This window comes from Macaca thibetana, chromosome 5, assembly GCF_024542745.1.
Source record: "Macaca thibetana thibetana isolate TM-01 chromosome 5, ASM2454274v1, whole genome shotgun sequence".
NCBI lineage: Eukaryota > Metazoa > Chordata > Mammalia > Primates > Cercopithecidae > Macaca > Macaca thibetana.
The window spans coordinates 89,949,856-89,973,330 of NC_065582.1; the positions used below are offsets into that span (position 1 = coordinate 89,949,856).

The window sequence follows — 23,475 nt, forward strand, 5'->3', positions numbered from 1 at the left end:
TATCATCATTACTTCCCACCCATTGATTCAAACATAGAAGCAAATAAACTCTCACCTAACAAGGATTTCTCCCACATAGAAGCAGTGGAGGAATGTTATACAACGATTTCCTGGTTCTTCCCTCATTTGGGTTAGGAATATAGAGTTACAAACGAAAGCAGAGATTTACATTTCAAAAGATATCTCTGCTATACAAAAAAAAAAAAAAAACCCTCAATTGTTTAATACTTCCCTAGAGTGACCACAGCATATTTTGTTTTATATAAATGTGACTCCTCATAAACATAATATATAAGGCTGGGTGTGGTAGCTCACGCCTGAAACCCCAGCTCCTTGGGAGGCTGAGTTGAGCAGACTGCTTGAGCCCAGGAGTTTGATATCAGCCTGGGCAACATGGAGAAACCCTGTCTCTATAAAAATATAAAAATCAGCCAGGGATGGTGGCCCACACCTGTAGTACCAGCTACTCAGGAGGCTGAGGTAGGAGGACTGCTTGAGCTCTTGGAGGTCAAGGCTCCAGTGAGCCGTGATTGCACCACTACACTTTAGCCTAGGCGACACAGTGAGATCCTATCCCAAAATGACTATATAAAGTAAAGTACACCTGGGTCCTTTTTCCTCTTTTCATAATTGTTTCTTATGTCTAATTAAATGCTTTAATAGGAAACTCACATGACATCTTTTGTGTAACAGTGGCAACATATTTTGCTGACACTATAACCACTGACCAAAATCCCCTTCTCCCATAAATATTATTGTCTTCAGTCTCTGCTGATCTGACAGGAGGCGGAGCTCAGGTGGTAAAGCTCACTTGCTTGCCACTCACCTCCTGCTGTGCAGCCCAGCTCCTAACAAGCCATGGATCAGTACCTGTCTGTGGCCCAGGGGTTGGGGACCCCTGCTCTGAATGACTGCTCCAGCTTCTCCTTTAGAAAAGTTGCTCACTCATTTCATTTTCTCTTCACAACTATCCATGTCTAGGATTTTACTATGTCATACCTCAACTACAACAACAACTGCCCATCAGGCCAACTATCTTCAGAACTCCCACCTGCAATCCATCTTAGTCACCACTGCCAAATTAGCCTTCTCAAAATATCAGCTTCATTATGCCATTCTTTTGCTCAAAAATAATTCTGAAGATTCCGACACAGAAGTCACATTTCTTCAGTCTGGCATTCAACACACCTGGACTGCCTGCTGCTAGTCCTTAACATATAACTCAGCCAACCTTATATTTTCTCTGTTCATCTCTATTTGAAGCACTCATGTTCACCCACCAACTGGAAAGCTTTTTCTCCTCTCCACCCAACCAAAACCTCAACCACTCTTTAGTTCTCCCACCGCACCCAGCTCCAAATTTCTTCAATCCTTACTCGTCAGCATGATGTATAGGAGAAAAGACTGACTCCAGAAAGCAAGACAGAACCCAGGTATCAATGCTAGTCTGGCATTTAATTACTAGTTTGTGTGACCTTGAGCAAGCCAATTACCTCTGTAAGCACAGAGTTGCTTTAAAAAAATTGGGCTAAGAAATTATCCAGAGTTGCGATGATCAAATGAGATATTACATATTACTGTCATTGATTAAATGCTTTCGTGTCCTGTTTTCATGCAGCGTTCTAAGTGCTTTCCATGTATCATCTCACTTAACCCTCATAACAATTCTACAGTAAGTACCATTCCCTACTATTGTACAGATGAAAAAAATTAAGCACAAGGAGATGAAAGTGTTTATCTAGCAGTGGCTCAATATATATGTGCTAAGTTCCTTTCTAGGTCACTTACTGTGGACAGCTTTCATTTCTAACACCAAATAACAGATTCATTCCTGTACATGTCTTCTCTCTCTACAGAAAATATTTCTGTAAGACATTATCTATCTTACACTTTCTTTGTTATTGTATCATATGGCACTCAACCTGAGGAAAGGTACTTTGTTTATTCCCCTCTATTTATATGAACAAATATTACAGGATCTGACATACATTAAGCACTAAAACCAAGCAAGACGAACTGACTTCACCTAAGGAATCAGAATAGTAAAGGCTAGGCCTGTGGCAGACTATTGATTGTTCACCAAAATAAGGTTACTTTTCTTCCATAATACACAATTAAATTACGTTTTCCCACTTCCCTTGCATTTAGATGCAGCCATGTGACTGAATTCCTGCCAATGGAAAATAAATTTGATTTATGCCAATTCCAGCTGACTGTTAAAAACTCCCAAGTATACCCCTCCAAGCTTCAACCCCCAACACCCTCACTATCTACTGGCCAGGAGGGCAACTCCCAAAGTGACTTTGAAAGCCATAGGTCGAAGATGACACAGCCTGTGTCACACAGTAACTGCCCTGCCCCCACAGTGACCAAACACACCTCTTTGGACTATTATGTGGGTAAGACATGAACTTGCACTGTGTTTCAGCAAATACACATTTTGGGACTCTATCTATTACAGCTAACAGATTACTCTAGTGAATACAAAATAGTAGGTACTGTTAAATGTATGAATACGTATTTGTTGAATAAATGGTGAGCTTATACCAAATCTCCAGATAGTACTTACTGGCATAGTGGGGTACATTGGGAGCTGTATGAAAAAGCTTGTGGATTCCATGCCCACAATAGCTTCGAACAACTGAAAACCCATTTGCTTGGGCATGCTTCTGGATAATGTTTCCCAGTTCCCTGTACCGAACACCAGGCTTCACTGAAAGGAAAAGAGAAAATTCGTGATAAACTAATAATAACTAACATGTACTAATCAATTACTATCAACCGGGTGCAGTGGCTCATGCCTGTAATCCCAGCACTTTGAGAGGTCAAGGCAGGAAGATCGCCTGAGCTCAGGAGTTCAAGACCAGCCTGGACTACATGGCAAAGCCCTGTCTCTGCAAAAAATACAAAATTTAGCCCTGCATAGTGGTGCATGCCTATAGTCCCAGTTACACTTGGGAGGCTGTGGTAGGAGGATCACCGGAACCCGGGAGGTCGAGGCTGCAGTGTTCCTGCTACTGTACTCTGGCCTGGGCAAAAGAGAGAGACCTTGTCTCAAAATAGAAAAAAAAAAAAAAAAAAGTTAATTACTATCTTTGCGCTAGGAAGCTTTTGAAACACTTTTATGCATCCATGCCTCAACTTACAGATGAGGCACAGAGAGGCCAAACAGCCAGTAACTGGTAGAGTTCTAATTCAAACCAACGGCATTCGTAGTTCCTCCTTTCATGCCAAAAACGTTAGACTCATAACAGTACTAAAGGGTTGGAAGTAGGTACCTTTTGCTTTCTTTAACAATAGAGAACAATAGAGAAGAAAATACTTCTTTTCGCATCCCTCCCTACGGCCAAGTGTTCCATCTATTTATGTGAGCAGAAGAGATAAGAAAATGCACTAGGAGTAAAAGGAATGTTCAAAAAGTAACGAATTGTCCTGAGTTTCAGCCTGGACAACTTCTGAAAGACTTACTTCCCCTGGGCTTCTTTATCCCCACAAAAACGTTCTCAAACTTTCCACGGCTGCCTCTACAGACAATTCTAGAGGTACAGTATAGGAAAGATACTTCTCACTATATACACTTTCTGCTCTGTTTAGCTTTTATGACTTTTACTGGTGTTTCAATAAAACACAAAACAAAACAAGTGGTTCTCATCACTATTAAGGTTCTCCCTTACACTAAGACTCAGGAGCTGGGCACTGTCAGACTCCTAGGGAACCTCAAGATGGCTCTGGGGATCCTTAACTCTCTACACTCTCCTACTCAGCTATCTGATTCCCAGACTGAGGTTCAGATACAATGTATCTTTCCCATCCATTTCAGGGTAAATAGCTCAAAGAATCACTTCAATTAACATTTTTACTTGCTCTTAACTGTACCTTCCAGCTTGATTTTGGAGGGAGAAGGAAGGAGGTTTCTGGTTTTGAAAAATCATGCTGACTTTCACAATGATTTTCTTTCATTCCTATCCAGGCCTTCCTATCAGCCTGGGTGGGAGGGGGAACAAAATTGTAATCCATGTTGCATGGAGTGACAGGGGAAGTCTTCCCTGACTTTCAAACTGCTCCAACTGTGGCCCCAAAGGGTAGTATCTAGAGATATTAATATTTCTGGTTGTCAAACACAGGGTGTCGTATAACTGGCATTTACTGGGTAGAGACCAGGAATGCTTGTGAAGCATCTTACATGTACAGAACAGGCCTCTACAACAAAAAATTATCAGGCCCAAAAGCCATTAAGTGCATAGACGAAGAAACCCTACTTAAGAAGCCTAATTTCAACAGCTTTTCAAACCCTCTACCTGGGGGAATGAGAGGGGTGCAAAATGAGGGGCAAAAAGGGGGGCAAAAATGACTTATACAAAGGAATTCATAGCACTGTCCAAAAAAGATCAAGCCACTTTCGTTCTTTCCTAGCTACTTTCGTTCTTTCCTGAAAACTACTGGCACCTTCCAGTCATACGTCATATAAAACAGCATTCTAACTATCTCATTTTTTTTTTTTTTTTTTTTTTTTTTTTTTTTGTTTCTTCAGTTGACTCACAGAGAAGCAAAAAGAATAGAAACATTGACTATATTATCTGGCAGAAACTCTAAAAATTATTTCAAACTTAAGCTTTCACAAATGACAAACTAAACATTAAATTTCTTCAATTCTACCTCCTGTATTAACGTTTTAAAATAATCAACAATGAATAAGTTTTCAAAATTTCACCTGATACACAAAAATGTCATATTCCATCATTTCCATTCCTCCAACTTGAGTAAAAATTTCATCTCCCATACCCATTAAAGAAGGCACTAAAAACAATAAAAATACTGGATCAATGTTATTAGAGATAACTGTATGTTTGTCTAAGAACTCTGTCCTGTTCACTATTCTGTTGATGACATCAAGATTTGGGGAGACTGGGGAGGGTTGCAGATAGTACACTGGATAATAAAGTTGAAATGGTAAAGATTTAACTTGAAGGCTGTTTGCCCATTTATTAACAACTCCAACAAGATGCTGTTAATAGCTTTCCTTTCCTTTTTTTTTTCCTTTTTTGAAATGGAGTCTCGCTCTGTTGCTCAAGCTGGAATGCAGTGGCACGATCCACTTTCCAGGTCCAGCAACTCTCCTGCCTTAGCCTCCCAAGTAGTTGCGATTACAGGCGCCCGCCACCACATCTGGCTAATTTTTCCATTTTTATGAGAGACAGGGTTTCACCATGTTGGCCAGGCTGGTCTCGACCTCCTAACCTCAGGAGATCCGCCAACCTCAGCCTCCCAAGGTGCTGGGATTACAGGAGTGAGTCACCGTGCCCAGCCCCTTTCCTTCTCTTATCCCCATAAGATATTGATTAAACAAAAAAGCCTCGATAAGTTGTTTATTATGTACAAAGACAGCCTGAGAAAAATCCTCCAGAAATACACCCCTACCCATTACTACAATAGCAAGAAATCTGGAAATTACCAAAATCCAACAGAATAGTTACACAAATTGTAATACTACAGAATATAATACATAGCCATTAAAAGAATGAGGTAAATATATATCTGTAGGTACATATGCTAACTTGAAAAGATCTCTATGACAGTTGAAAAAACAACCCAGTTACACATTAAAAATACTATGATTCCATTTAACCTAATTTAACACATACACATACGTGTGTGCATTAATGCACAGGAGAGAGAAAAAACCTAAATGGTAACAGGGGATATCTCCAGAGAGAAGAGAGAGATAAGAAAAGAGGGGAGGCAAGTATAAAGGAGGATCACACATTTTTTCACTTATAATCTTCAGTTTCAATTTTTTATAAGGAGAACATAATATTATGTAGTGGAAAGAATTTGAAAAATAGAATAAAAGTTGCACTAAAAAACCATCTGCACACTCCTCTTCATTTATCAGGCAAAGAAAGGGAAGATAAATCACAGAAGAAACAAAGGATGCTAACCAATCATCTGGTCTATCTCCACCAAGGGATTCCCAAATCATCCTTTCACCCATTACTGCTAACACCCAAAGCTAACTCAGGTAGAACAGGGGCAAAACTACAAGGAATGCACAGAATTGTGGCGCCCTGTCACTCCTAGCCCATCAGCGCACAGGACTGCCAATAGGTGCTCAACACTGAGGCTGACCTGCATCGATGGCTTGCATCAGGCACTCATATGTAGTCTGAACAAGTTTCCGTGCTCCATCATCCACATCTCCAACAAAAAATGTCTCATTCAGGTCCCCATGATAACCATTGCGATAAAGAGTGATGTCCACTGCAAGAGAATGTGCAAATATAAAGACCATACTTATTTTCATTTCAAAATTCAAGTGCTTTTCCAACATGACAGCATCTAGCAACTTAATGAAAAAGATAACTTCTGCATTCTCAAATTAGACACCAATGGATAGATAGTTATCGCCCAACAGAAGCTCCCTGAGTGTTTATGTAACTGAACTCACTGTGGAGAGCAGGAATATGGCCATAGTAACATAAGCCAGATAGTAGGTTTTTATACTTTTACAGAAATTGTATCACTTGTGGCAAAAGAAAAATGTATGTGGGATACAATCATGCAAGATAAACTACTAGAGTTAGTAACATTAAATTGAAGACTTTGCTACACTGCTACAAAATACCATTTTCATTTATCTTTTACAAGTTCCTTACTCCTGCTAGGGAATAATAGAAAAATTTACACTGCTCTACACCTGTTTTTTAAAAACTCATTTGCTTTTCACTTATTTGTGAATATTCATTCTCCTCTTTGTCCCCATGTTTAAGAATACAGATTACTATTTTACCATTATACTATATACTATTATACCATTATAATGTATCTAGAGAGCACATTGAGTATTTTTAAACCATATATTTAAATCAACCTATAACATCACAATATAGATATTTTGGTTCTAGCACAACACATACACTCCTGAAAAACCTCACACATTCTGCATGTAATAAAAATAACAGGGTTTATATGAAAAACAGGGTTGGCCTCAAAACCTATGGAACTTTATGAACAGATACCCTAACTAAAGCAGTAGCAATTCTAATAAAAATTGTGTCATAGTTAAATTTTGGCTATCATTCACAGCTAGCATCACAATCAGTCAATTATCTGCAGCCTCTAACACTTGGGCTCATGCTTCCTCATTTGATAGGCAGTTCCTTTAAGATATCTTATTAACAAAGAGTCTAATTTCATCAATATTAAAATAACATCTAGGCCAGGCACAGTAGCTCATGCCTGTAATCCCAAGACTCTGGGAGGCCAAGGCGGGCAGACTGCTTGAGTCCAGGAGTTTGAGACCAGCCTGAACGACATGCCAAAACCCTACTTCTACAAAACGTACAAAAAATGAGTTGAGTATGGTAGCAATGAGCCTGTAGTCTTGTCTACTTCTGAGGTGGGAGGATCACCTGAGCGAAGGAAGTCGAGGCAGCAGTGAGCCATGATGGCGCCACTGCACTCAAGCCTGGGTGACAGACCCTGTCTCCAAAAAATAAAATGATATACAAAACAAAAACAAATACCATCTAGGAAAGCCTTCATTAATATCTTCTGGCCAGGCGCGGTGGCTCACGCCTGTAATCTCAGCACTTTGGGAGGCCAAGACGGGCGGATCACGAGGTCAGGAGATCGATACCATCCTGGCTAACACAGTGAAATCCCGTCTCTACTAAAAATACAAAAAATGAGCCGGGCATGGTGACGGGTGCCTGTAGTCCCAGCTACTCGGGACGGTGAGGCAGGAGAATGGCGAAAACCCAGGAGGCGGAGCTTGCAGTGAGCAGAGATCACGCCACTGCACTCCAGCCTGGGCAACAGAGCGAGACTCCATCTCAAAAAAAAAGAAAAGGAATAATGTCTTTGAAGCTACTTCCTCCACTCTCTATACTTGTAGCTTCCCAAGGCAGCTTAACATAGGGGTCTTTAAAGCTACTTCCACTCAAGTAAGGCGCTTCTGCAAGATTTTCAGCTTTCCTTTAGGTCTTCATATATTATGAAGGGTTTTCCTGTATCTATAACAAAGCCTGCCCTGGTCTCTTCAAAACCATTAATGAACTTCTGGGGGAAAAAAAACTAGACTCCACATTTCACCGACATCTTTGACCTAATCAATCACATATGAGGTAAGCATTAAAGAAATACACACTGCACCAAACATATCACACCAGAAGTATCTTAAAAGCAAAATGCACAAAACCACGAGAGAGCTTTCCATAGATTTAAGAGTTAGTGATACTGAATTTTAAAAAGGAAAAAGAGTAAGTACAGGAAGCAAGTCAAGAAAACACAAGTCACTGTCAGATTCCCCCAAGCTTTGTTGCTTCTTTGCCCATGGTGATGAAAGTAACATATTTTTCTTACCATTAACAATGTCACCTTCTTGCAAGGGCCGTCTGTCTGGTATTCCATGGCAAATGACTTCATTCACTGATGTACAACAAGACTTTGGGAAATTGTAATAATTCAAGGGAGAAGGGTAGCAATTTCTTGCAATACATGCCTATAATACAGAAAAAATAATTTGGAATATATAAAGAAAAATCTGTATGAAATTACAGATTTTAAAATTTGAAAAATGTGAAAAAAGCTGGACACATGTCATTATAAAGAACTTAATATTTTATTTTAGTAACAGTAGTGGATATTATCTTAAACAATATACAACAGGGTTTGTGCCAGTCAGGTACACATATACAAACCAGTTTACTGGTAACTGCACAAAGGAAAACTAAAATGACATACAGGTTAAGTATTCCTAATCTAAAAATCTGAAATCCTCCAAAATACGAAACTTTTTGAACACCAACAGGACACTCAAAGGAATGCCCATTGGAGAATTTAGAATTTCAAATTTTGAAATTACAGATGCTTAACCAGTTATGTATAATACAAATATTCCAAAATCCAAAAAAATTCAAAATCCACAACACTTCTGGTCCAAAGCATTTCAGATAAGGGATACTCAACCTCTATTACAAATATATATATAAATATTACCACATATGAAGATTTTACTTTAGAATTAACTAGTCCTTGTGAAAAATATATCAAAGTAAAAATATATTTTAAGTAAATATTAACAAGCATTTTTTATGTAATTATAATTTTATGTTGAAACAAGCCTGTATCACTATGCCCCAAAAATGACTACTACTAGCATAATTAAGAAATGGTAAAGTACTTCTAGACATTTTAATAACCACATTCAGTGGAACAACAAAAGAACTCTTACAGAAAAACATGGTCTGCTCTCCATAACAAGTCTTACTTTACTGGATGCTTTTACACAGTAGTAATCACAGCATACATAATTTCTGTTTCCATCCTGCTCTAGTCTTCAGGCTAATATTTTTTAATGGTTGCACAATACACCATTTGCAGAATATGTAGAATATACCATGATTTTACTAGCAATTTCATTCTTACTGGAAATTTAAATTAATGTGAAGTTTCCTCAATTACAGAAAAAAAAAAATCTTACAACCAATAACTACATTTGTGGCTTTTCCCTCATTTAGGAATATACTTCTCTGCTTCTCATAGCATTACAAATAATAGTTTAGAGCATACAGAATTAGGCTTTCTAGATTGAAAATGCCAATTCCGGCCAGGCGCAGTGGCTCATGCTTATAATCCCAGCACTTTGGGAGGCCAAGGTGACCGGATCACTTGAGGTCAGGAGTTCAAGGCCAGCCTGGCCAATATGGTGAAATCTCGTCTCTACTAAAACACAAAAATTAGACAGGCGCAGTGGCGGGTGCCTGTATTTCCTGCTACCTGGGAGGCAACCCAAGTTGGGATCGCACCATTGTACTCCAGCCTGGGTGACAGAATGACATTCTGTCTAAAAGACAAAAAATAAAAACAAACAAAACAAAAACAGTATTTTGCCGGGCGCGGTGGCTCAAGCCTGTAATCCCAGCACTTTGGGAGGCTGAGACGGGCGGATCACGAGGTCAGGAGATCAAGACCATCCTGGCTAACATGGTGAAACCCCGTCTCTACTAAAAAAATACAAAAAACTAGCCGGGCGAGGTGGTGGGCGCCTGTAGTCCCAGCTACTCGGGAGGCTGAGGCAGGAGAATGGCGTGAACCCGGGAGGCGGAGCTTGCAGTGAGCTGAGATCTGGCCACTGCACTCCAGCCTGGGCAACAGAGCGAGACTCCGTCTCAAAAAAAAAAAAAAAAAAAAAAAAAAATGCCAATTCCATCATTTACAAGTCATGTAACTTTTGACAATTTAATTAACCTCTCTCCTCCTCAGTTTCCTTACCTATAAAATGGAGATTACAATAGTACCTACCCTCAAGGGGTTGTTGGTAAGACGAACGAGTTAATATAAAAGAAGCACTTGAGCACCTGGCCCACAGAACATACTCAAAATGCTATTATTGCATATGATATATCTTATACTAACATATGAAACAATACCCAAAAGTCAGGATTAATAAGATTCTGAATAAAAAATCTATAAACATTTTCATAGCTCAAGATACATGGTCAAATCCTTCCAAAAGGGTTCTTCCAATTTACAATACCATCACCAAGCAGAAGAGAGGACCAGTTTCATCACTCCACACAAGCAACGGATAGAAACATCTTTAAAAATACAAATTTACTAGGCCTTTATAATTTGCATTTGTTTACTAGAACATGTTTGAGATCTGCTTTCCATATATTAACTACTTATCACTCATTTCTTTTTAATTCATATAATGTGTACACTCATCTACTAAAGTCTTAAGGTCTCTCTCTGATGGACAGACAATCTTTATTTATTTATTTTTAATCCCTATACTTACTACAAATATTTATCTGGACTGTTCATTGCCTTGACACTATAGATATAAAAGGAAACATTTAACTAATCTACCATCAGAAGTTATATTCTTTTTTTTATTTCAGAATATTAGATGTCTGTAGTGGCAGGATTTATTTAAAGCAGATAAAATCAATCATTTTATAAAAGCGCAACTGAAATGCTTATTATGAATATCTTGTTTCAGAAACAAGGTATTTTTCAAGCTTACCTCAGACCTTAATATTATAGATTCTTAAAGATGGGAATAATGACTGTTGAATGTTTTCCATATTTGAAACAAAGCAAAAATTTGCTTTCAAATGAACTTACCTAAGTTACCTTAGACACTCAGAATTTGTCTACTTAATGTTTAAGTTCAAAGCATCAAGTAATGTAACAAAATTTCTCAAAGTAAAAAAGTGAAGTTCTTACTAAGTGTACAGCGTGATCTATTTCTTCAGTAGTTACACCTGGTTTAATCATGCCGGCAGCAATATCCAAAACTTCTCTAGCAAGCTGTATAAAAGGAACACCATACATTAAAAAAAGACACAGAAATAGAAATCTATACCCCTTCTACTGTTTGTGGAAGATTGGTAAAAATTAATCTCCCCTTGAATATTATAATTTTATAGAAAATATATAAAAATACATAAAAACAGACAAATTTTATATAAAAATTGGGCTAACGAGCAAGCAGCAGTAAGCTTGGCTGATTTCTATGTGAAAATATACATCCTAAGTAATCTAAACAATCATCAAATGATAGAGGTAGTCTTCTCTCATTTCTATAATGGGGAAAAGTAGAGGAAAAGAAAAAAGAACAGATGAGCCTGGGCAACATAGTGAAATCCTGTCTCTTAAAAAAAAAAAAAAGTAGTCAGGTGTAGTGGGCACACGCCTGTGATCCCAGCTACTCAGGAGGCTGAGGTGGAAGGACAGCTTGAGCCCAGGAGTTTGGGGTTACAGTAAGCTATGAGCTATGATCTATATGATCTATGATTGTGCCACTGTACTCTATCTAGCTTGAGTGACAGCAAGACCCTCTCTCAAAAAAAAAAAAAAAGATAAATGAATTCCTCAAAGAATCACAGCAAGTAAGTCATAGGAATAGAAAGTTCTCCAGAATATCAAACAAAATTAGAATCAAATCACTTTAAAGCACTGAATAGAAACCTTAAGAATCTTATCTAAATGAATAATACCAATGTATTATATTTTTCTTCAGAATAAATATGTGATTTCACCTGGTAAGTACCAACCACTACTATCACTCATCACAGGTATTTCACAAAAAGGCCAATAGCATAACCCTCTGAACCTTAAACTTTGTCCTATGTTATGATGACTTGTGAAAATAAAATGACATGATGTTTTTAAATATCATAAAGAATTTGTTTCTTTTAAAAAAGAATACAGAAAATAAATGAAAAGGATTGTCATCTATAGACTATCCATCAGATTAATTCCTAAACAGGCTTTTAAGAAGAAAACAACTGTTGACTAAAATTATACACCAACAATAGTTTAATGAAAAGCGTGGCTAAACCAGGCACAGAGGCTCATGCCTGTAATCCCAGCACTGTGGGAGGCCAAGGCAGGCAGATCACCTGAGGTCAAGAGTTAGAGAACAGCCTGGCCAACATGGTGAAACCCTATCTCTACTAAAAATACAAAAAAAGGCCAGCCATGGTGGCTCATGCCTGTAATTCCAGCATTTTGGGAGGCCGTGGCGGGCGTATCACAAGGTCAGGAGTTCGAGACCAGCCTGGGCAACATGGTGAAACCCCGTCTCTACTAAAATTACAAAAATTAGCCAGGTGTGGTGGCGGGCACCTGTAATCCCAGCTACTCGGGAGGCAGGAAAATCGCTTGAAACCGGAAGGCGGAGGTTGCAGTAAGCAGAAATCGCGCCACAGCACTCTAGCCTAGGCGAAAGAGCAAAACTCAGTCTCAAAAAAAAGTTAAAAAAAAAAAAAAGCATGGTTAGTCAGTCTAACAATATAACATTTGCTATCTTTATAAATCAGCAAACCACTGACTTCATGTCTAAGTACTGCTTAAACATTTCCTACCCCATGGCAAAAAAATAACTCTTACCCTACATACAAGTCGCATCCCTTCTATATCTTCAGATGAGAGTAATTTAATCTGAGAAGTACCTTTAAGAGCCTGTTCGGATTCTGACATTCCTGGAATGAAAAACCGGTAAGTAAAACCAAAATGAATGCAAAAATGTAATATTTATTTGCATAATTATATACCTGTGGCATAAAAACAGTAGTCTGTTTCACACAACAGTAATTCATAATTTGGGATGGTCTAGGTTAGATTTTTTTAAAAAACATTTTCAACATCAAAGGGAAACTTGCTAAACCAATTAAAGAAAAAATTATAAAGGATAAATTTTCAGACCTATTAGAAATCAGCCAATACTTATGGAGTACTTATTATATGCCAGGCAGTGTGATAATCAAACTCAGTAAATGATACACATATGAAAAGTACCATAGAATTTACAAATAACTTTCATAATCATCTCATGAAGCAACTATACATCAACAACTGATGAATTAATTACACTATTTTCTGAAACAGGAACCAAAGCAAGCGTTTTTCAAATTCCAGTTTGTGACCTTTTATTGGGCTACACTTAACATTTTTTAAAAGTAAATAAATGGGATAGAAAATATTAGAATGGCATAACAAAGTATTATACTTGTATTATAAGGAGTAGGAATAAGTGCTGCCATTAAATCTTTGTTAATTTATATACAAATACAAAGATCATGCTATAAAAGTCATTTCCAACTTCAAAAAGTTTTAAAACTATTGCCCTAAAAATCTTCACGAATAAAATTTGTTAACTTACAGTTTTACATACATGAAAAGTAATAAAGCCAGGGTAGCAATTAACTCAAAATCTAACAAAAATAGTGTCATCAACTAATCTTATTTACAAGTACTAATGGAAAAATTCCAAATAAAATATTAACAAACAGAATCCAAAAAAACACAATACATCAGGATGCAAGTGAGATTCGTACCAGAAGGCAGGGATAGTTCAATACTGGCAAATCTATTAATCCAATTCATCATTCATAAATTAAGAAAGTAAAAGTAAATACTAATCTAGAAGGAAAGTTAATTCTGATAACATGGCCAGCTACCACCTTGACATGATAAATATAAATCTCAAACTGAGAACCAACATCACAGAATGCCCGCTATCGGCACTATTATTTAACACCTGGCAATACTAGCAGATGAAATTAACAACAGGAAGAAATAAGACATATAAAACTAGAAAGGAAAGGACAAAATTCTTATCATTTTCAGATATGATTAAATATCTCTAGAACAGAAGAATCACCTGGTAAATGACCAGAAATAAGAATTCAGCAAGTTGGCATATTGTAAGACAAATTTATCAAAATCAATAACTTTCCCACGTACAAATAATGAGCTAAAAAATACAGAAGCTATTATGTACAAAAACAACTAAAAAGATAACGTACCCAGGAATAAATTTAACAATAAAATCCCTACATAAAGAAAATCTGAAAACCCAACTGAAAGACATAAAAGGAGTCAAATAAAATTTTAAAAACATACCCTGTTCCTGGACAAGAAGACTCAATATTGTAAAGATGTCAATTCTTCCAAAATTAATCTATAAATTTAATACTATCCCAATAAAAAAAAGTCAACAGGATAATTTTGAGAACCAGACAAGCTGATTCTAAATTTCACATGGAAAAACAAACATGCAAGAATAGCCAGGAAAATTCTGAAAAAGAGGAAAGGTAGAGGCAACAAGGCCTACCAAATTTTAAACATTATATATATAGCTAGGATAATTAAGAGTTTGGCAGTGGTACATGATTAGACAAATAGGTTAGTGAAACAGAATAGAATCCAGAAACAGACCCAAAGACATGTGAGAACATAACACATCAATATAGGTTGCACTTCAAATCAGTAAGGAAAGGCTGATTTTTTTAAATAATTGGTTTTAAATAATAACCAGGTATTCTTCCAAGAAAAAAAAATTAAGTTGCATCCCTATTTAACTCCTTATACCAAGTAAGTTTCAGATCTATAAATGATTTTTATCATACATAAAAAAGACTGAAACCATAAAAATGCTGAAGAAAACATAGGAATATATATTTTATAACTTCTGCACCAAAAAGGTCTTTCTAGGTCATAAAGCCATACACACTGTAAAATAAAACACTGATAAATTTTACTATGTTAGGATACTCAAAGTCTGTAATAAATGTTATGACAAAACATAAACAGTCAATTGGAAAAAAAGTTTTAAAAACATACATCAAAAGGTTATTTTTGTTAATATACCAAGAACATTTATAAATCAATATGGAAAAAACTAGTACTCTAACAGGGAAAAAAGCTTAAGGATATGAATAAACATTACAAAAGGGAAGAAAATATAAATGACTTTAATATATGAAAAGATGCTCAACCTTACTCATAATTTTAAAATGCAGATTAAAATAATAGCAAAATAACATTTTTTGTCTTTCAGATTAGCAAAGATCATAAAGCTTTGTAACACACTATGCTGGGGAAAAACATAGCAGAAAAGAGACATCCATGTATTTTTAATGGAAGTAACAACTGGAAAAATCTCTGAAATTTGTAATATCTCTCAAAATCAAAAATGTATGTATCCTTTGATCCCACTATTTTAGATTATCAACCTATAGAAATACTCTTGACACATGGACAAAGATATAAATATAAGAGTAGTTACTGCCGTCAAATTGCAATAAGCAAAAACCTCGAAATGCTCTAAACATTCATTAGTAGGAGCCTGGCTTACGAAATATGATACATCCACATAACCGAATACTTCATTCACTAAAAAGGAGGTGGCTTTATATGACACATTTGTAAGACATATTAAGCAAATACAGCAAAGTAAAAAGGTATATATAATTTTTTCTATTTGTGTATAGATGGCAGGGACGGGGTCCTAATGTGCTTACACATACAGAATAGTTCTGAAAAGTTCTGTATATAAAGGGGAATAGCAGTTACCTCTAAGGACTAGAACTTACTTTCACTGCATAACATTTGTTAGAATTTACCTTGTCTATGCTTGTTTTTCTTAAATACAAGCTAATACTACATTTAAGATTAAATAGAAAAATAATGAAATTATACATCCTCAACAGTATGCTATCATTTAGACTATCTTTCCCTTAAATTTTTTTGAAATAGTAGGGTTTAACTAAAATTTTAAAATGATAATCATAAGAATGTATGTAATACTGTTCCCCACTTCTTAGAGAACAAAGCAAAGATAGCTTAACTTGGTAGATAAAATCACACAAAATTGCTGAGAGTTGATCCTCTTTGACATGCAAAATCAGTAATTTCACAAAGTCTAAATTAATTATGTGTACAGGCCCTAAGGTCAGAGACTGTTCCACTGACCTGTGTTGCAAATTACCTATCTTCGCTGGGTGTCTCAGTATCATTATCTATAAAAATGGAGAAGACAACAGAACCTACCTCAGCAATGTTGAAAGTGTTAAATGTAGTAACACGTGCAAAGAACTTAGCACAGTGCCTGACACACAGTTAAGCAAAAATAAATATCAGTTATTATTAGAGAACCATCATCATATCATTCTCATCATTACTATCACTATCACCACCATTACTACTTCTGTTAATGTTACAGTCCAAAGTCTTTAGTTATGCATTCACTCAGGTCTCTACCATCCACTTTTACCTAAATAGATATTGTTTAATTTAGATAGGAGGGAATATTAAAATTAAAACTGTTTTTTAGTAAGTCTAGAAGTTGTTGTAACAACATAAAATACAGTATTATTTTAAATATAGTCTTTAACAGCTACATAGTGCTTTCAGAGGTAGGTAGATTTCTAATGGGGGGGGGCAAGAATCTTTAATTATCTTTAATGTTCTAATGCTGCTTGAAAACACATTTATTAGAAGTCCAGCACTGAAAAATTTCTACAAGAAAAGCATTCCTTCCCTTTGCAGTAGTCATCAACATAGCAGAGCTTACCCAAGGGATGATCGGCATAATCTGGTCTTTGAATATAACTTGGCACTGGCCTTGTTGGCATCTAAAAACATCAAAGAAGTTAGTTAAAACTGATTTACCAACAAAAAATAAATAAAACTGGGCAGAAAAAAAGTCCATTCAAAAGTTTTTAAAAGTTTTAAATGGCACCTTAAATATTATAACAGATATATATTTCATTAATATTATGCTTTACTTTTCCTAGTGGTAATGCCACCCCTTTCACCGGGTATTTTAGAAAGGGGGAAAGTGGTCAAGGCCATTAAGGATTTAAAATTAGACAAAGACTAATAACAAGACACCCATGTTATTCCAAAGAAATTGGCAAGCTGACAACAATAAAATCATGTCTCAAAGTAAATATATACCAACACGTTTCTAGTCATTATCTCTAGGAGGCAGAATTAAGAAGATTTTGTTATGTTTTTCCTATTTTTCCAAATTTTAAAGATTAAAGATGTATTCCTTTTATAAAAAAAAAAAAATCAGTAAAGAGAATTTAAATATTTAAGGGTGACAAATAGATTTCAACTTGAATGAATTCTTACATTAAAACTCCGACTCTTATCCGCCAAGAATAGAGGAAGCGAAAAGAGTGGCAGAAAAGCCATATCTAAATTAAGGGAGAAATATATCATAATAAAATAATTTTAGAAAAGTGTAATACAGTCAGTCCTCCATACCTCCTGGTTCCGCATCTGTTGATGCACTATCCATAATACGGAAGGTTGACTTTAAGGAACTTGAGCATCAGTGGATTTTGGAAACTGTGTGGGAGTGAGGATGCCCTAGAACCAATCATCCATGGATATCAAGGGACGACTATACACACTACCGTCATGCCAACAACAAAATATCTATTCCACCTTAGCCCACGCTTCTTTTTAAAAGTTTTACCTATTTCATCTAATTTTTTTTCCACTTCTTCCATGATTGCTAACAGCTCCCAAATGATGTACCATAAGAGCTTTAGAGCTAAAATGCAAGTTCCTTTGTAAACTCAATCCTGATTATATGATTCACTATAGTATCATTTTTGGAAAATTCAAAATTGGAATGTTAAGATTTTATTACCTTATTTACTCACCAGTGGATAATGTGGTCTGAGTTTACCAGTATATCGATAACCTGCCCATGGGTCAGTATTAATATCACCTTCCACAGTCCAGGAAGACACTTCTCGCTTTGCCTTTTCATCCTCTGGGAGACGGAAGAATAGATGTGAGAGGAAAGAAGAGAAGGAGGGAAAGGAATGTTTCAGTTGTCAAGCTAGTGAGCAGCAGCATACTTTGAATATCTCTTGTTTAAAACCAAGCCAACAAGCCCAGGCACAAAAATCCACCAAACTTCTACCCTAACCTAAATCACCAAAGCAACTGCTTTACTGCCATATTCAAAAACCCTTATAACTCCTTTTCGAAGATCTAAGGTCTTAGAAGGAAAAAACTCCATGTAAACATATACTACGTTTTTACATAATATCGAATAGGAACAGCCCATACACAGCTTTCCTAATGCATTCTTGCCACATCAATTTATAGAAAACCCATTTTAAAATATGAAGCCCTAGTAAAACCTAAACCTACCCAACTGAGATCAGATGTTACAAATGAATTATGCTCTTACTAAAAGAACAGATCCTAAGTAATCCCAAAGCAACTTTAAAATAAAAAATAATTATTTCTCACAAAGCTGATCAATGGCTTTCAAGTCAGTATTTCAATTCACTTTGAAAACTTTATGATCATCATTTGCCTCTTTTCAGAAATGGGGTAAAGGAAAGAGGTAGGAAAAAGGCAAAGACAAGGGAGGGAACAATCTGTTGAAAGTTCAGCAGAAAAATTAAGAATCACATCCATGCACACAATCCTGTCAGTTATTAATCTACATGTGCTGACTGAAATATACGCAAGAATTCTACTCACACAGAAGACCCTCTTTGGTGCCTGTGATGTCAACACACTGGCTGCACCTCTTATCCACATAGTAAAATAAAACTACAAACCTAAGACTTTAAATAGCAGGAATACAAGTCCCTCGTGGACCAAGTATTGGCCTAAACACCTCCCAGTGCACTCAGACCTTTTCCTGATTATTGTCATTCTACCATAGGTATTAAAAGTCAAATCTCAAACTGATTTTAGAAGTGTCTGAAAGAAATAAAAATAAAACTCCCCTCTTAAAAAATCTATTTAAAATACAAAATGAAGGAAACTAGATGTAATCATAAAATGTTAAAGTTAGAGAAGATCTTAAAGACAATCTAGTGTTGTTTCTTTATTGTACGTATGAGGAAACAGAGACTGTGTGGTTCACATAGCTGTGACACAAGAATGCCAGCCCCAGTCCAGTACTCTTAAAGAGCATGTGGCTAACTTTGGAAAGGCCCTTAAGGTACAATTGACAAGAATGCAAAAATATAGAAAATCCATTCATATTACTTTGGAAGATAATATATTTATACTATTACATATAAAGGAATAGAAAGATACCGTGCTACTGAATTTTAAAATAAAGATACCATGCTACTGAATTTTAAAATATCTTTCTCCCCTCTGGAATTCCAAAAAGTCACTGTGAATGTTAATATCAATGGGAAAACTTTCTCATCACAGGACAAAAACAAACTTCATCCATTGCTACTTGGGTCAAACATGACAGAAAACAGTTTGAAATGGGGGCCAACTGAGCCTGCTTCAGCTATGAAGTGCATCAAGTGATTTTGTCTGAAACATGAACCTCAAAAATAATTTTCTCCCAAAACCCAGGAGAGAACAGCAATCAAGACGCAGGCTTTTTGCACTAGCATACTCCTGGGCAGGGAACAGGGAGAAGGTGAGGGTGTAAAAATCTTTTAAAGCTTCCTGTTGATCTGGATTTTACCCTTCCACAGTCTATATTCAAAAGAGAATTTAGGTCCAGGAGCAGCAGCTCAGGCCTGTAATCCCAGCACTTTGGGAGTTCAAGGTGGGTGGACTGCTCGAGCTCAGAAATTCAAGACCAGCTTGGACAACATGGAAAAACCCGTCTCCACAAAATATATGAAACTTAGCTGGGCATGGTGGCACATGCCTGTAGTCCCAACTACTCAGAAGGCTGAGGTGAGGTAGAAGGATTGCTCGAGCCCAGGAGGTTTAGGCTTCAGTGAGCCGTGATTGCACCACTGCACTCCAGCCTGGGCAACAGAGGAACACTGTCTCAAAAAAAAAAGTAAAGCAAACAAATAGTATAACCCAAAACTACCACGACAACTAAAGTTGAATATCACAAGTTCTTCTCTCATCTCTAGGTATAATTTGCTTAACGGAAATTCACGCTTGAAAAGAAAATTCGTTTACATTTTAGGATCAATTAGCCTTAGGTGCTACCCACATAATAGACCATTAATAAATCTGAATTGAGCTGATGATGGTAGCACAACTGCATAATAACTAATCTTTTTGAAAAGACTGTACAACAGGACAGTATAAATAAACATTTGTAAGCTGTCTTCCAAACATTACAATGCAACAGTCCCAGGTAAAATGCAGGTAGTGTCATATGTACGTGATACATGCAAGGTCTGGCCCAAAGTTCATCACAGTCAGGCTTTGTTCTTTAAAAAGTTGTATGCAGGCTGCTTCCTCTGGTCAGCTGACACAAAATACTAAACATGTCTAAGCTTTGCATGGGACAGGATTTTCTGATCAAAATTCTGACTCAAGTCTTCCAGATATGATAATTAGTTTTTGAGTACTTACTATGTATGGTACACATGCTAAACACTTCTCATGGATTTGCTTATTTAATCCTCACACAAACCTGTGATTCCAGCATCTTGGAGGTGAGACTTAGAGTAACCCATGGTCGCAAAGTTTGGTGGAGCCAGTTTAAGACATTACATAACACCTTCTCTCTGTAATCCAAAAATCAGGCACACTAGTGTGAATGGGTAGAGGAGTGGAAGAAAAAGTATCACTTTGAGTTATTTTATTAATTGCGGGTTTTTTTGTTTTGTTCTGTTTTTTCTTTTTTATTTTTTTTATTGAGATGGAGTGTCGCTCTGTCACCCAGGCTGGAGTGCAGTGGTGCAATCTTGGCTCACTGCAAGCTCCGCCTCCCTGGTTCACGCCATTCTCCTGCCTCAGCCTTCCGAGTAGCTGGGACTACAGGGGCCCGCCACCACGCCCGGCTAATCTTTTTGTATTTTTAGTAAAGATGGGGTTTCACACTGTTAGCCAGGATGATCTCATCTCCTGACCTCGTGATTCGCCCGCCTCGGCCTCCCAAAATGTGGGATTACAGGTGTGAGCCACCGTGCCTGGCCTAAATGCGGTTTTTATACCTTAATTTTGGCTATTCAAGATACTTGTCAAATTCTTCCACCTTCACGTCAGGAACATGAGAAACAAACACACTGAATATGCCAGTGATACATTAAAAAGTGTACAGTAATACAGTCTTGAGATGTGAAATGCTACAACTTCTACAGATCATACTAAAAGTAAACGCTGCTTAAGGTACACTGTGACAGAAGATACAATATAAAAAACATGCACCCAAGAATCAGCATTATGTGCTTTTAATTAAGGACTTTACCATCTGAATGGTCTTTACTATGACAAGTTTAAAAAAAAAAAAAAAAAAAAAAAAACTACCTGAGTCATTTAACTCACTTGAAAATTTCCTAATGCCTGCATTAAAAAATTAAGCTTCTATGATTAAGCAAACCCCAGATCCAGATGTTCCAGTGGTGAATTCTATCAAACATTTAAAAAAGAAATAATACCAATTCTATATAATCTCTTCCAGAAAATAGAAGTGGGAAATATATCCCATTTTATTTCATGAGTCCAGAATTGCTTCAATACCAAAACCAAATATATTAAAAGCAAATTATAGATCAATATATCCATATGAATATTAATCAGACATCAGTAGACACTACACTTAAAAAAAAAAAAAAACCTAACTACATCATCTTCATGACAAGAAATGCTTGCTATGTGTTATCTCACTATCGTTTCTTAGACTGAAGTGCTAACTTTAAAAATGCACTGGTTCCTTCCTAGCGCAACATTGTGTTTCCCCAATGCTTTTCTCGATACTCTTCTTGTCTCTGGAGATCACCCTTCTCCACACCATTCCCTCCTCTAGGACTGTCACTCAACGTTTACTGTAGTCAGCTTATTAGGATATGAAAGATACGGAGCTAGCCACCTGAGGATGATCTCTATCCACCATAGCCAAAGGGATTAAATACAGCAGGCTTATCCACCGAAAAAAGTTATCCCAAAAGATCCAAGAGAGCAACAGCTACAAGATGGCACCATATTAAACACTAGAGATATAAGTAAAATGTAAATAGCCTAAATCCAGTGTTGTAATAATTACCTTCTTTTTATATAGGGAACACCTGCTGTTTATTCCCTTGTAGTGTCAATCAAAAGGAAATAGCCCTTCCCTTAAATTTCCAGTATTGAAGAAATAGGCACACATCAATGAGTTAGCAAATCTGAGAGGCCCATTATAGGCTTTTTTACTAACATACTGTTTAACCTCAACCCTTTATTACTTACCAATGCTTTAACTTCCTGGATACAAAATGCTAATAACTGGCTCAAAGAGTTCTGCAAAATACCTAACACACTAGAAATACAGGATGTATGTAATGCATGAATGAATAAAGTTAAGTGAGATTACTTAAATCCATCTCTAAATTTTGATAGAGGTAACAAATCAACAAGTCCTATCTTTTATGCGTTGATAAACTTACAGAGTCATATCATTTTTCCTCATCTCTAACCACATTTCTCCCACAACAACCTAGCATGTCCATTAAATGTAGATGTTGCTTTATACAACCACAGAAAATTTATCTTTTTCACATCTGTATTTCCCTGTTCCTTCAAATGGTGGTTTGGCTGACCTCAATTAGATTTGTTTTGGTAAAAACAAACTACATTCAAACTCCATTAAATCAGCTAACTCCTAAAAAAAAAAAAAAAAAACACACAAGTAGATGAATATAAGACACCAAGATTACATATGTAGAGACAGAAACCTTATACCAAGAACCATGTAAATAAATAGCCACGTTATTTCCCACTTCAAATTAAATCAAGCTTTGATCCATCAGGATGGCAATGCTATACAGAACAGAAAGCCCTTGTCAACTTTCAGGCAACTGTGACAGGTTTTCTTAGACCAGCCACACTAATGACGTGAATTTACAGGATAAATTAGCTGGAGCAAAAAACGCTATGTGAATTTCAGCTACATCACTGTGGCTGACAGCAATAGCTAAGAAGCTGCTAATAGTTTTACTTTGTGGTATTACACACAAAACTTCAAAAAAGAAAATTAAACATTAGACTGCAGGTAGTAACATTAAAACACCAAAAAACAAAGTAACATAGTTTTGAGTAGAAAAAGCAATACAAATTGAAACTAGAAGAAACCAAAAGGGATCTGGTTAAATGAAGCCAAATCACTCACATAAGCCCTGACTACTATATGCAAACACTTCCAGCAACACAAGAAGGTGTCAAAAGATTAGAGTATCATCAGGTGTGGCTCAAGTAAGATCCATCTATACTAACAACTATCTC

At 36.5% G+C, this 23,475-nt stretch overlaps 2 protein-coding genes across 5 annotated transcripts in view; one reads left to right on the plus strand and one right to left on the minus strand.

The window, feature by feature from the left end:
- METAP1 (methionyl aminopeptidase 1) overlaps positions 1-23,475 on the minus strand; it is a 99,963-nt gene that overhangs the window by 9,955 nt on the left and 66,533 nt on the right. For 2 of the 4 annotated variants that reach the window (XM_050790648.1, XM_050790649.1), the window contains 8 exons: positions 20,687-20,780; positions 17,973-18,085; positions 16,868-16,928; positions 12,901-12,992; positions 11,233-11,316; positions 8,362-8,500; positions 6,127-6,258; positions 2,570-2,713 (listed from right to left, as the gene is read on the minus strand). In XM_050790648.1, coding sequence (XP_050646605.1) covers positions 2,570-2,713; positions 6,127-6,258; positions 8,362-8,500; positions 11,233-11,316; positions 12,901-12,992; positions 16,868-16,928; positions 17,973-18,085; positions 20,687-20,729 — 808 coding nt within the window. In that variant the 5' untranslated portion in view covers positions 20,730-20,780. The remainder of the gene's footprint in view (positions 1-2,569; positions 2,714-6,126; positions 6,259-8,361; positions 8,501-11,232; positions 11,317-12,900; positions 12,993-16,867; positions 16,929-17,972; positions 18,086-20,686; positions 20,781-23,475) is intronic. The other 2 variants (XM_050790645.1, XM_050790647.1) reach the window with 1 other exon arrangement.
- EIF4E (eukaryotic translation initiation factor 4E) overlaps positions 16,729-23,475 on the plus strand; it is a 151,003-nt gene continuing 144,256 nt past the window's right edge. The window contains exon 1 of the mRNA XM_050790665.1: positions 16,729-16,732. The gene's annotated coding sequence lies outside the window, so the exon portion shown is untranslated. The remainder of the gene's footprint in view (positions 16,733-23,475) is intronic.